Source organism: Falco cherrug, chromosome 9 (genome assembly GCF_023634085.1).
Source record: "Falco cherrug isolate bFalChe1 chromosome 9, bFalChe1.pri, whole genome shotgun sequence".
Classification (NCBI taxonomy): Eukaryota; Metazoa; Chordata; class Aves; order Falconiformes; family Falconidae; genus Falco; species Falco cherrug.
This window is the reverse complement of record NC_073705.1, coordinates 8318852-8334396: the sequence shown is the minus strand read 5'-3', so window position 1 is coordinate 8334396 and position 15545 is coordinate 8318852. Positions and strand designations below refer to the sequence as shown.

Genomic DNA, 15545 nt, shown 5'->3' with positions numbered 1-15545 from the left:
ACCCTGGGAGAAAAAAAAATATTCAGAAAGCGTATCTGCTCCCCACCCATTCCCTGGTATTTGCTCCTTGAGATGTTTGCATTTTATTAATGAAAATAGAGGCAGAAAGATGTTGGCATTGGGGGCATCACTAAAATAAGAAAGGTCATCAGTTGAAAAGAAATTTGCATGCCATTCTGTCTATTCAATTTTCCATGTTTTCATGGTGAAATAGCATGGAGTAATCACTGCTAATTAATGTATCTATTTGCAATGCTGCAATAAATGGAGCCAAGAAAAGTGAGATAACAGGAAAAGAGCATGAAGAGGAGGGGGGAAAAAACCACTCCCAAACCAGTAAAATTCTGCTTTTCAGCTGGGAGAACCACTATTAGTTTGGGTAATTGTTTTTTCCATCAATATGAAGATTCAGGTGGTAAAAGAGAGCTGATTCATGGAAAACAGAGAACACTGCACTGTTTGCAGCCTGTTAGAGTTGAACACACACAATCTGTGTTGTTTTTTCCCCTTCCTTTTTCTATTTTTTAAGTAGTAATATCTGAAGCTGTCCCCAATGGCAGTCTGCATGCAGGGGGTAAAATCTGGAATTCCCTAATTTCTCCTATTTTCTAATAAAAACTATTACTGTACAAATGTAGATTTTATTTTTTCCCCCTTATTTTAAATTGGAATGGTTTTAAAGGGGTGCTTTTTGGTGTAGCCTCTGAAAGTTGGGGTCCCCTGGTGATTGTGATCACAGTCTCACTGAAAGCACTTGGGGGTTTTTTTGACATCAAATTAATATTCTCATCACTAAGTGTGAAGTACAGATTTGACAATAGAGCAGCTTTCTCTTTGTTAAAAACTTGCAAAGAGTTTCAGAGTTGAAAGGCTGAGTAAATCTTTATATCTGAGGAGGTAAGCTTAGTGTTATTTCTTGTTTTTAACAGCGCTGTACTGGCGAGCTGCAGGCTGTCTGAACATTGGAGAGAGACCCTTTGGGAGCTCCATTGGTTTTCAGCAAGTCTTTGCATGCAGTGTGTTTGTACTAGCTGAAGACAGCGCATGGCTCTCTAAATAATTTACAAGTTGATTAATAGACTCACATGGGTATAATTAGAAGAGGGAGAGACAGCAGCTACAGTAACGGGTACAGTGCTTGGGGGAACTAGAGACTTTATTTTTTTTAAAGAAACTTTCTAGGGTGCTGGGCGTTTGAAGATAAGTTGGGAAGAGCTCAGTGCCTCTTCTCTTTTGAAGTGGAAATAGGACAGTTTGAATCCGTCGAGTTTAATTTTTCACAAGCTTTAGGGGCCCTGCAGTGCAACTCCCTTTTTATTATTGAAAAAAACTCTCCATTTTTCTTTCATTTTTCACACACATGCACACACACATGCGCACACACACACAGAACCTAAACAGTAGCTAATAAACAAATCCATTTTCTGCGTTATTTAAGTTAATTTTATAATGATGCTATATGTTTACCTGTATATGCACCTCAATCACAAATATACTGTGTAAAGTTATGGAGATATTTATGAATACACCGTACTTTAATTTATGCATTTTTAAGAAACCTTCACCTCTGTTTGACAATGCTTTTGAAGTAGCTCCGTTTTTCAAGTCAAACTTTTGACTTTTCCTCTGGGACTGCTACAAAGGTTTTTTTATGGAAAATAGGTAGCAGGCTTTTTTCCTACTAGGAGAAAATTGGTGGTCAAGAGAACAAAATAAAATTTAATGGGTTTTTTTCTGTTTTAAGTGTCCATATTTTAATAAAAAATGCAAGGTTGTAGAATAGAAAGTTTTACATGAAGGCATATAGGCAGTAAGTTATCTTCTTCCCTGAATTTTACTTTTTTTGCGTGTTGAATCACTACAGTATAACTTAGAGTCCTCTTTTTCTTTATTTGAAAATTTAGAAGGTATTTTTCTTTATTCTACACAACATGCAACAATCAAAATTGGCATATCTACCTAGCAGATATTCAGGGCTGAAGTAACACTTGGGGCACTCAGTCTACAAAGATGTTTTTAAAGGCCACCATATTTAACAGTAAAAAAACAACAAAAAAAATATCCCAAAAAACCAACCCTGGAAGCCAGACCAGAGCAAAAAAAACCCAAACTATTTTATTTAAGAGTCCACTGCCATTGTTTTCTGGAGGAATTGTGATAATCAGTCAGTCCTGCCTGTATATATTTTGTGAATTTCCTGGTTTTGCAGCAGTATTCATCATTACTGATGTTACTGGAGTATCAATAGTCCAATACGAGGTATCGCAGCTCACAGGGGTAGTGCTGCTGCAGGCTAGGGGTTTGCATGAAGGAGGGGGTAAAACAGGTTGTAAGTTAAAACCTATCGGATGCCCACAGTTCTCATTTTCAGTCAGCAGGCATTGTTGTGTGCCACCAAAGTGCCACAAGCCCTCATGGATCTGAGTGACACTGTGGTCCTTGGCCATACGGGGCCTCATGGTTGTCAGGGGCTTTTAAACAGCAAAGTGCAGTAGAAATGCTAAGTATTAATCTTTTAGATTTATTTTGATCTTTATTGCGGACAATCGTTCTTAGAAACTTAGAAAACTGATGTTTCATTTCCTGCTACTCTTCTTGCAGCACTAGCTCCTCAGCAAAAGTCTGCTGACTTAAATCCTGTTTGTTTTTCATTTTGGAGTTTGGGATGGGAAAATCACATGAGTTTTTATAAGTAAACTGGAAGAAAAAGCATGTTGCATATTGGCAGCATTCCCTTTTATGGTCTTTGGAGTTTAACATCAAATTCTGCCTTTGGCTCTATTTCACTGGGTGTCATACATGCAGAATCAGGCTCCTGTATGAAAGAGACTTGTTAAATGTCAAGCAAAACATTTAATAGCTTTTGCGTACGGCTTTACAATTTTTGAATGTCCCTTTAGTGGGGCTGGTAGGTGTCAGGAGGAGCAGCAAGGGGAGACACGCAGGCATCACTGGTAAGGGATGACAGCCCCCTTAACTCCTCTCTTCTTCTCATCATGTGCTGCAGCAGTATTTGGTATAGAAAGCCAAGATGTTTTTCACCATGTTCATCAGACCAAATTTATTCTTTTTTTACTGCAGTCACTGTCAAAAAGGGTTTTGTAGGCCAAATTCTGCCCTGTCACAAGCCCTGTGCTCTTCAGTAGAGCTGGACTAGTTGAGTAATAAGGAGGAATTGGGGAACTTGGTTGATAGTGGGAATGATGTGTTAGATGGGTTAGAACAGCAGTTGCTGTCTTGTGTCCAGCTATGCAGAAGCTGAAGGAGTAAAAAGTAGTAGTGCAAATACACATTTTGTTACTAGTTTTCAAAATTTTCAGGTTGGAAACATCCCTGTGAGGTAAAAGAGCAGCTTTTGCCTTGCAGGTGGGTAAACTGAGGCAGAAAACCTGATTCACCTCGAGCCAAGCTGCAGTCAGTGAGTGAGCGTGGGCAGGGGCCTGGGTACGTGGATCTTGACCTTAGTGCCAGCCCACTGGATCGGCCCGAGACTTACCGATGGCCTCTGCTGTTAGGCAGGTACACACGGGCACCCAAAACATCACCGGCGCTAGTTTTAGGGGAGAAAAGCTTTTTGTGTTCATATGCTGGAATCTGGGCTGGATTTCCATTGCTAAATCTGAAGATGCCAGTAGCAGGTAAAGCAGTGTAAGGGGCTGGCGTCTTATCGAGTCACTAAATGCGAGCAGATTGAGATTCCTCAATCTCTGGCTTGGTAACTGCCGGAGAGCGTGATGCTCTCCTTTACCGTGCTTTTCTGAAGGTCTTAATTTATCACGGATCGCTTGATCGATGATTTGGGATCATACCTGCTTTAGAAACATTATTACTTTCTCTTTAATACAGCTCATTCCTATTTTAAATGACTAAAAGCCTCCCCCCAAAAATATTGTAATATACTTGAAGAAACAAAAATATTTGAAGAAACAAAAATATTTGAATAAAGAAAAAAATCTGAAATGTGGAAATGAAATGGTTTATATTGTTTATTTTACCGTATTAAAATCAATATTCCAATCCTCGCGGGAAGCCATGCTCAGCAGTGCTGTATATGTCAAATGAGCGAGCGCAGACGGTATTTCTGTGTAAATTTTCCGTTTGATGAAATTACAACGGCAGCCAAGGCCGTGCCGCTGCGGCTGCTTGTGCCGGTGCCTCCGTTGCCGGCTTCCAGCGCCACAAGCCCGGAGATGCTGCCGGTTCGCCGTGGCAGCCCGCCGGTGCCCGTAACGCAGGCGGACGAAGCAGATCCTGTTCACTTTCCCTGCGTTCCCGAGGCTCCGGCGGTTCCGCGGCTGCCCGCCGGGCGCGTACCGAGCACCGGGTACCGAGCACTGGGTCCCGGGTCCCGGCAGCCGCCGCCCCGCGCTGCCCGCCGCGCCCGCCAGGTGGCGGTAAAGAACAACCAACGGCGGCGGGCGGCGCGGGGGGCACGAGGGCAGGCCCCCGCCGCCGGCACAGCCGCTCCCTCCGCCCCGCTGCCCGGCTCCTCCCGCCGCCCCCGCGCTTGGCTGCTTTTTTTTTTTTTTTATATATCATTCCCACTAAGCACATTGGGCTGTGTGCTGGGAAATGGGAAAGCAGCCCCTTCGCGCGAAGCTGGCAGGATGGGATTAAAACATCGATCGACCTCCGTGGTAACAACAAATTGATACCATCGCCGAGGTCCTGAACGTGGGCAAGAAAATAGAACGCTTCTCCCAAAAAAACAAATAAAATGACCCGTTGTGAATAATCCAGCGTTTATAGAGTGATAAAATAAGTAAATCTCATGCTTTGCCTAAATTTAGGATTGACAGGACAATCCAGGAAAGTAGCCTTTGGCGGTAGCTTTTACTTAGGGCAAGATGTTAACTGTCAAGTACTGGGATCAAGCCTCAGGCATCTGAATTAGCTGTGAAAGTCTTCAGACCTAGCTAAAAAAAAAATCTCTAAGGGAAGGATAAAGCATAAATGGACAATATTGTCAAAAGGACCTTAAACTTTTTACAGCACAAACCTGACAATTTTTGTCCACAAAAAATGCATTTATGCTGCACATAGAATTGAGGTTTTATAGGTTTGAAGAAGTGAGTCAATACCCTTCAAAAGTCTGTTTTAAAGGGAAATACATGGAGGAGGAATCAATTTAAGTCTGATAATTGTATAGCTTGGAGCACTGACAGCATAGAAGCTATTGGAGAACAGTGCCCTGTAATCTCTCAAGTAGTGTTTTTGCCTTTCAGACTGTGCCTTTAATGTTCTGTTACTTTTGCCTTGAGCAGGTGCTATGATTTTGTCAACTGATTGCCTGATCCCCTTTTCTATTAGTCCTGCAGATCTATGGGCTGGGTAAGAGCTAATAGGCCACACTCCTAGGAGTTTCATGAGGAAGTACTTTACATGAGGAGTACCTTATACTTGTGAAAACCTTTGAAGCTCTGGGAAGTAAATTTATTTTTTAAATGGTTTGTTGGAAGGTGCTGATTGACAGCCCTCGATATAGAAAATCTCTAGGTGTCCATGCAGTAGTTCCAGCATGAACAGCAGCAATTTAAGCCTCTGTCACCTGTACTCTGCCTGATCATACCCTTGAATTGATTAGATCACTTCTTAGGTCCACAGCTTCTAATTCAGCTGCATAGTCTAAACCATTAACATGGTCTAGACGGGCTGGGAGATGAAGGAGAGGTGCTGTGTGGTATTGATGTTAGGAAAGAACATATGCGTGAATGAATTACATTTCTATATGGAGCTGACTGTGGCCTCATTCTGCCATATATACCATTTCGGAGGTTCACCGTGACCTCAGTCCACAGCTATGTAGGCTGCTCTCAACATGGTATCACTGTAGCTCATCAGTTCCGCAGCATTGCCTCTGATGGATGAATTTTGCTCCTGTACCTTGATTTCTCACCTTAATAGAGATGTGCTTCCACATTACCTAATCTGGATATCTCTTTGTAGCACACTGTAATTTTTACAAGAAACTTACCTGTGGACTTCTCTAATGATAAAGTAAAATCTCTCTAGAGCCTCATTCCTCCAACTTTCAGAGTTGGAAACTTCACACAAGGAATTGATTATTCAAAGCTCTTGTGCTTCATAATCTACTTAAAACACATAGGTAGAGCTTTTCTGATGAGGCAGTCAAGATTTTACTTTGCTATATAGCCCGTTGGGTCATGTGCTTAAGGCCAGGATACCTGTGGTGTTACTTACAGACTGTGTGCCACTCCAGTTACAGGTTATTAATTTGCCTTATGTTCAAGAGACAGTTTCACATGAGTAAAAAGGAATACTATACTGCAGATTTCTACATAACCCACTCTGTACCACAGCAAAATAAGAATAATACTGATTTCTTTCTTCCTTTTTTCTCTTTTTTCTTTTTTTTTTTTCCTCCTCTGGTCTGCAGAAGATGTTTTACAGTTTTAATGCAGCTGTTTTAAGTGTGACTGTTCCTGTTCAAGGGCAGCTGATGTACTTTGTAATGCCATTGAACAGCCAACAAGCTATGTTCCCCTATTGTGTTGAAGTGATAGGTATGTTTGCTAATCAAGAGGAGAGCAGAGCTTGCTGTCTGACTTGTTTATGTTTTATTTCTCACCATCAAGCTTTAGAGGGAGGCACAGAAAATATGTAAGCATCTATATTATTCAGTGATATATATATGTACATGAATGTACAATCTCAAGTGTATTGCTGATATCTTCCAGTCAGTCATAGCTGAAATTAGCAAGGTGTCAGAGTTACCCCATATCCCCAGTATTACTCAAAAAAACCCCAAGCTGGCATACCATTAGATAAATTGTTAATTAATTGTCACTGCATCGTGTCAGATTTTTTTTTTGCTTTTGTGATTGCTACAGTTTTATTCAAAAATAGTGACCAAAGTAGAGGATTTTGATAATAAGAATTCACAGAAGGCCTATGGGAAGTGATCAGATCGAGATGCTGTCTGGTTCCCATCACGATTGCTTTTTAATTTTCATGTAGGCTGTAGTGTTTCTCCTTCCCATACGCAGGATGGAAGCAGTTTGGCCCCTGGAACTGGAGAATCTCCTACAATCAGCTGGAAGCTCAACAGCACAGTATACCCGCTTATTTCTCTGTGCCATTCCTGGGGCTTTCAGCCTCTGCGCCGATTCCCTGTTCATCTCGCAGGGATGTCAGCTCTGGCAGGATCCTACTTTAGTGCAGCCTTACTCATGGGTTTTTAGGTTTTATTCCAATCCCTTGCTAAACTGTTTTAAGCATTCTGAAAACATTTTAAAAAAAAAATCATGTAATTTGGCATCTTTGTAAATCCGTGTTAATGATTGCAGTAGGAATCATGATAAAATAACATGCATCGAGACAGAAAGTTTAGTGCTGCAGCCAGAAATTCAGGACTACAGGAAAATTCCACTGGTCTTTGTATGGAATATGTTTTGGGGAAAGAGAAAGTGGGATTTAATTTTTTATTTATTTTTATTTTTATTTTTTCCTATTACAGTGTCTTGGGTTTGTATTAGTTCTTGTAACCTGGAGGGTGGGGAGAACTGCCCTGCAAAGAGCACTGAAATTCTCCTGTTATCCTCTCTACACCTGCCTGCAGCGCAGGTCTTAGATAAGTATCATCTGTCTAATAACATTTCTGCCTGCTGCTGCGCTATTGTATTGTTAATTTTATGAATCCTATTTTTAACAGAATGCCTAGTTTTGCATTGTCATTTTGCTCTCTTGTCAAGTGTCTGGTCTTATTCCATTCCTTTTTTCTTTTAGCAGATGGAGAATATTACTCTCCTTAACTTGTGTTTTTATAATGTGGATATTCTCAATTAATACCCTAATCTGTTTTCTAATTAATTCCCTGTGGGTTTCCTCCCTTTTTGCTGGTACATTGAATCCTGAGTGCAATTCTGTAAACTCAGTAATTTGATTATTTAAAGGAGAAGTAATGAATTTCATGGTAGAGGTGTAAGTTTTAAGGAAATGTTAAATTTCAAGAAGCAAATGGATTCTATTATTACGGTTTAAAACCTGCTGGTACCCAGGGTATAAATGTGCACTGCTAATAATATACTCTACTAAAATACAGGCGTATTCCTGTCAGCTAGTTCTAAAGCGAATTGCATTGTTAGAAATCTGACACATATGCTCTCCTACAAGTACTTGTTGTATTTTTGTATGCAGATGCGATGGCAGGGTGAGTATCAAAACATCAACATTCCAAGATGTGGATTTATGTAGCATTTTTTATCGCTTGTTTCCAGTAGAGGCAACAGTGTATTAGACATACCGTACAAATAAAGAGAAGGGACTCTCATTGCTGCTTGAAAATTGTTTTGGCTGCTTCTTTGGGAAGTAGCTTGAGGTGATTTTGCTGACCTTTCTTTGGGGTTATTTGACATTAAGCTCAGCACATTGCAAGAGTCCTTGGAAAATTTATAGTCACTCTTGTTGAACATAATCTTTTGAATCTTCTGGGGGAAAAAATATTACAAGATACATAAGTTTAAGTATCTTGATTGAACTATTTTACTTTATGAAGGCTATAGTGAAAAAATGCAGGATACCTTCTTGCCACTGTGTCCCATTAAATAGAATTTTTAAACCTGCATAGTAATTGTAATCCTAGTCAGCATTGTGCTGATGTTTCTCTTGCCCTAAAGAAAAATAATAATAGAGGAAAGAGAACTTTTATTTCTAAAATTAGGGAGTCATCAATGCAGTAATTACAGTAGCTGAAATACATTTTGGAAATTTATTTTCAGTTGTAAAAGCTTCAAGCCTTTGGGCAAATTGGAGAAATATCACATCTAGCCTGCTGTGGCAGAACCATTATCACCTGCTAAGTTAAATACAGAATGCTACAGAAATTGCTTTCCTGTCTTAGGATTTCTTTTACACAACTCAGGTCATTATTTTTGCATTTTGATAAGATTGTGTCACACACTTCATTGTGACATCAGCCCAGTAAGGCAGAGGGAAAATGTACATAGCAAAATTATGTAGGCATCAGTTTCTGCCAAATACTTTGCTTTAGTCCTACAGTTCCTTGTGAGTTTGGGGGTTCCATGATAGTACAGTAAATATGCAGAAGTCAACAGTAACTCCTTTCTGCAAAATCTATCACTCATAAACAGGAATAATTCTTTGTGGTTTAGTTCCTGTGGCAGTCTAAACAGAAAAAGTACTGTGTATCCTCCTTAATTGCAGACTCAGCATACAAAATAAATGTCATCTTTTTAATCCTTTGCAGTCTCAGACAACCTTGTTATGAAGATCCTGGCAGAACGCCTAAACTCACTAGACTGCATGACCAATGGTTGGGTGCTTTATGGCTTCCCAAGGGACATAGAGCAGGGAGAACAGCTGCAAAAAGCACATATTATTCCAAACAGGTAAGATATAAATTTATCAATCATGACGTTACATATATGAAAAATTTGTTTATGGAACGATACAGATCTTTATTGACATTGCATAGGCTCTTGCATCTTACTTATTTATTGCTTCCTTAGCTAGAAAAGGGGTCTTGCTCCTGGAGAGTGGGAAATAGAGCACTGGCCTTACAAATCCTCCAGATGGCCAAACTGTGGGAGAGAGGTTTGTTTTTCTGGTTATTTGTTTGAGTTGCCTCTAAAGGCAAACCATAAGAAATGGATTAAAGTTTGGATTATATCAGAAGGTGCATTTTATTTGCAGCAGGAGGGGGATCTACATCATCTTTCTTTAGCATTGGCATAATATCATGGAAATATATTAGTATTGTGAGGAGCTCATTATGAGACTTGTGGGTTTTGTGAAATAATTAAAAACAACATGAGAATTATATTTTATTTGAGCGATAATGAAGTGTTCAGAAATGTAATATAAGAGAAATGAGCATCAAAAGAGAACTGTTATGACTGCCAGGCAAATAAAATAGGGTTACTCTTTACAGTTCGTCCAAAGGTGGTGAGGATTTGAAATACTGGTGTACTGATCAAAGCCAAGAGGCTTTTCCATTCCTCTCCTAGGGGTTCCTGGCTCTGTCCATACCACTGGCTGACACAGTGGATGTTCCGAAGGCATACATTGGAAATCTGTAGTCTTTGTGCTTCCAGGAAGCTTATTCTTATTTAAAAACTAGTAGTGGAAAAGGTACATTACCCAGTAAGTGTTTAAGTTGGCAAAGTCACTCTTCCTGTGTCTTCCGTGTGGCTGCCCTCAGTCCCCTCCCCACTCCCCGTACAGGGTATAGTGGAAAAATGTAAAAGGGTAAGATTGAGTTGGAGTGAGAGAAGGGAGGCATCTAGCTGTCATGCCATCAAGGTTTAAAAATTAAAGTATGTGAAAACAGCAGTAGCTTTCTTTATTAAAAGTAAGATAATATACATCTTAAACAGGAATCCATTTCGTGAGAAAAGAGAGAAAGAATCTTGAAACTTATGCTAGATTCAGTTAAATAACATTTCCCATGGATTATTAGTCATGTGCGTTTAGAAAGTAGATCCTGAGTCCCTCAACATGTACCTGAGTACCTGAGATCAGTGTGAATACTCAAGCGTGTGCCCTGTGCTCCTTTACAGGATTGAGACCTCATCAAGTGAGGAAGAACAACTCATTATAAAATTGTCTGTGTAGAAATTTGGCACTGATCCATTTGCTTAGCTTCCATTTTCTTTAAAGAGCTCTGCACATTCATATCTGAATTAAGAATTTGGCCCCTACTATTTCATACAGGGGTTGAAGTAAGGGACAAAAATAGACATCTTGCTACCTGATTGATTTCGGAGCTGATATTTTCCATGAAACTGAAGCAGTAGGTATATAAGGGAGAGAGGGTGATTATAAACAAAAGGACATATTGCAGCATAGGATAGCAGGGCAGTAATTCAGTTTCAGTTGTGATGCTAGTTATAAAACACTATCTGCAGAGGTGGTGTTTCTGACATCAGGAGAAAAACCTGATAGAATTATAGCCTTGAAATCAATCTGGGAATAGGATGCGGAAATCTATAAATCAGACACAGAATAATCTACAAAGTCTCATTTTTAGGAGGGCTCTGTTGATGAAATTAGATTAAAATAAATTTACATATATATCAAGTTTATTATTAAAATCTAGTCACATCAGTAAACAAAATTATTTGTGAAAGGGTATGTTACTCTGTGTTTTGAACTCAAAGTAGACCTCTTTGGCTGATCAGAACACAGAGTTATTGTCTGCTTGTCAAGTCACAAATCTATTCCTTAGAGCTAATAAATGGTTAGTGTTCAAATACTATGTTTTATCTGACTCCCACCTCATAAAGCTAGTACACATAATACTAAATTATACAGCATTGAGCAGGATCAGTCTCCTGACTCCTCCATCTTATGGAAAGAAAAACAAACCTAGTAATTGATGGTAGAAAAGAAGGAAAATAAAGTTATTTGAAAACAAACAAAATGGGCTATAAAGTTTGTTAAAATGTAATAATAAAAAAAACTCATACAGCATCAGCCACTGCATCCGAAGAACTGCCCTGGAACAAAAAGGAAAATAATTCATTTTCCGCTGAAAAAGTGAGGTGCAGGGTTTTCTTTAAATTAGAATTTGCAGTAGGACGAAGGCTTGCTTACAAGAGTGGTACAGGAAAACCTGCCTGTATCAGACAAAACCTGTCTACTAAAGAACTGCTCTTTCTGTACTGGAAGAAGACATGTATTGCTTTCTATGTTCCTCCCTGTGAAGCAGTTACTGCTTAAGTGGACAGGATCCTAATCGTATTGAACTGTGGCAGCCTTTAGGGCAAATAAGAAGCTGAATCTATTAGTGGCCTCTCAGCTATCTAGTAAAAGAACACCATTAACCACTTAATGCCTATGGTAAGTGGGAATCCAAATACAGTTACAGGTTGGCATCACAACTACTAACGCAAAGAACTGAATTCAGTTCTTTGTCCAAATGACTGTAAATAGTTATTTTAGCTTTTTTTATTGTTAATGCTTGAGCAACAGTAAGAAATACATAGTATAGCCAAGGAAAATTCTAATATATGGAAAACACTATTTAATATCTACCAAAATATTTCTTACCCCTTCTGTTCTCTCCCAAACTTACAATTAAAATAAGGTTCAGCAGCAACAGTGTCATCTGTTATATATCTCTTGTCATTAGCTTCAGCTGGTTCATGACCAGCTGTCTGCTGGTTCCAGGCCAGCTTAAGGCAATCAGCAGTTTAAAGATTCCCTGAGCCAGAGGGTCATCTGGACAACTGTCTAATAGCCCATTTTCCTTGACTTTATAGTCTCTTTTTCAAAACTGTACTTTTGGCCTCCACCAAATCACATGGAAGGGAGTTTCTCTTTTTCACTGGGTGTCACATGAAAATAATTCACAGTGTTTTTTCCAAGTTCCTTTCCTCTACTGAGAAACAGTTGTAAGCGTTCCCTGTTCGTGTGTCCTAACAATCCTGATTTTATAAGCCTTTTGTATATGCCTGTTCAGTCACCTCTTTCCCAGGCAAAGAACCTTGGTCTGTCTATCCTTTTTCCTTTCCTAGAAGTCGTTTCACTACTCTGACCAGCCTGTCTCCCTCTTCTCTAACTTCTGTAGTTATTCTAGCTGTTTCTGTGCTGAGATGGGACAACCAGAACTGCATTCAGTTTTGAGAGTAGCACTGTGTACTGGATGTATATATATTGGCATAAACATTTTTTACTTTGATCCTAACTCCATTATTCATGATTGCTGATACTCTGTTAGGTGTTATTGTGATAGGTTTTGGAAGAATGTCTTGTGTGTGTAGACTATAAGTAACTATATAGTGTCTTTTTCTCTGAAAAAATACTGAAAAATCACAGTGTGTCACAAATCTCAATTGAGTGTATGCAAACTCAGCAGGAAGCCTAAAGACCCTTTAACTCAAGATCTCTGTAGTTAAAATTGTAGCCAGGTTGGTGTTAGAGTTCTCAAGCTGATAAAATGAGCCCTTCCATCCATGCCAAGGGGCTCTGCTGCTAAGTGTGTCCTGGGATTCCTCATTCCTCTGTTCCATCAATTCCTTTGTTTTTTTCCATCTGATCTGAATCCAGGGTCGATTGTTTTACATTTCAGTATTGATTAGTTATATTACAGTAGTATTGACAAACAATACAAGTGGACAGACAAATCTGGACAGGGGAAGGATGAACTTGAGGATTGACTTAATAATATATACGTAATATATTTCAAATACCCATTTTTCAAATAGTAAAGTTTTTTTCTTTCCCACTAGAGAAAATAAAAAGCAATAGCTTCTGCAGTGCAAGTTTTCCAGCAATGTTCTATTTGGTCTTCAAAATGATGTGACTGTATCCCCAATTATGTCATCTTTTTACATAATATGTTTAAAGCTTCTTTTTCATCACTCTACTAAGAACCCATATTCAAACAATTTAGGATAATGAAGTTCCTAATTTCTAAGGCAGCATCTGTGAATATGTTGAAAAGGGAAAAATCAGAATGGAAAAAAAAGATATTTTTTTTTAACTATTTGGTCTTTACATGGGGCTTTCATATTTCTGCAGCTGATCCCAATGTGGATTAGGGATAATAAACAGCCTATTAATGGAGGTCTGAACTAGGAAATGGAGTTTGAATCAGCAGCAAAATTCAATGGCTGGTGAAGGTTAATAACTCCATTACTATCAGCTCTATTTTTTAGCCGTTTGAAGAGCTAGGTGTTAGCCTTATCTTACTCCTCATTAATTGAGCTAATAGAACCCCAGTGACCCTACCATGCTGCCATTATCTGAGAGTTTACCAGACATGGACTGGAATACTTATCACTGAATATGTATTCCTCAGATTCATTTTTATATCAGAAATATTTTTCTTAAAGATTGGCTGTCTTCAGGTTTCTTTTTGTCTTTTCGTTTCCTTGCTGCTTTCTGTAACAGCTACATTTTTGGAAATTAAATGTAAATGACTTAATTAAAATCCTATCAAGGAACAAGCTAAGTCCCAAAATAGTTGCATCAAGGAAACATAATAGTGATTGAATTATTCCGACATGGAAAAATCTTACAGGGCATTTTTAAAACTTTGGCCTAATTTAACTGATGGATATTGTGTATTTATAATAGATGTGTTTTTAATTGATGGCATACAAAAATATGATGAGAAACAAAGAAGAAATGTTATAATGATATCTCCTTATTTTCTTCTAATTTTCAGGGGGAAAAAAGAAAACAAAAATCAGAAAAATGATGTGGTAATCAAAGTACTAAATCAGTACAGTAAAATCTGCCAGCACCAGGGAGAGAGAAAGAATAGGAAAAGTCCAAGTGACCTAGGCAGGATTTGGGTTAGTTTATAAAGAAAGTAGTAAAAATAATAGGCAGACCAATTTTCTGTTTCAGTCATTCTCATTTTTTGTCTCTTCTGATTAGAAAGCAGCTGGCTCTTACCAGAGCCATTATATTGCTGGTTTACTGACTTCTTGTCTTCACTAATACTAATTGGTTTCCTTTTTATTATCCCTTTGCCTATCATTGCTCCCACCTCAGCTAGGCTCTTCCTGCTCCATCACATGTTCAACGTAAAAGAGACTGACTGGTCTGGTAAAAACTAAGGGGCAAGACAGCAGGAACTAAAGGGCAGGATCTTCTTGAGGTCAATGGTATGCTTATGAAATAGAAACATAATTTAGAAAGTTTGGTTTAGGTTATGAATTCTTATTTGCCTTCCCCACTCCAGTGGAAGTACTCATCCGCTTAGCTATGCTGGCTATACATCAAGTACACATATAGCCATGCTCTGAGGGAGCAGAACACCCTGGCCAAGTGGTAAAAATTACAAGTTTTTTTCCCAACCAAAATCCAATACAGATTGTGCTTACTGGGCAAAATTAACAAACTTCCTCTCACTTGGACTAGTGAATGACTCATCTGCTTCCCTCAGTGAGTGGGATCAGTTTAATGCATGGTTGCTACCCCGTAGCCTTTTCCAAGCTACAATAATTCAGTCACTGTCTTACCTCTTGATTCAAGTGTTTTGAGACTTACCCTGCTCATTGACAAGATTTTAATTAAGTCTTTTACCTTTGTTTCCTGATCTGCCTCTATTGCAAGAGACATTGCTGAGCACTCCGTAATGGGAAAAATACATCAGGGAAGCTCCTATTACTTTATGTGTAACAGCTGTGCATGAAAAGGTATACATTGCTCTGGCATGAAGGCTCTGTTAAGCAGTCACGTCCATGGGCTACTTAATAGTGACAACTAATTCTCCACGTGTAGTGCAAAAAGCTGTACACACACAGTCTTTTACCCTACACAAAACTGATGGAAGCAGCTCCTTACGCAGATTTCTGAGGTTTGGCCTTTGGTGAGGGATCCTTATACTCTATTCTCCATCTCTTCCTTTGTAGACTGTGCTCTGTCTTCCCTAATGACATAACACTAATCTGAATAGAAGCTACTGCTGTTAAATAATCCAATAGACAGAAAGTCAGATGATTACAATAAAAAGAATATGCACTTCTGCTGCCCATTCTGCCAGACCTATAGTGGTACCATAAGAGCCTTCCTATCCTGGGGAAAGGTGCTAATACGCATCTTCAGCCAAC

At 39.1% G+C, this 15545-nt stretch overlaps 1 protein-coding gene across 1 annotated transcript in view; it reads left to right on the top strand.

Annotated features, from left to right (window-relative positions):
- The window catches only part of AK8 (adenylate kinase 8), a 72748-nt gene that overhangs the window by 34478 nt on the left and 22725 nt on the right, over positions 1-15545 (top strand). Inside the window, exon 11 of the mRNA XM_055719833.1 lies at positions 9227-9368. Coding sequence (XP_055575808.1) covers positions 9227-9368 — 142 coding nt within the window. The remainder of the gene's footprint in view (positions 1-9226; positions 9369-15545) is intronic.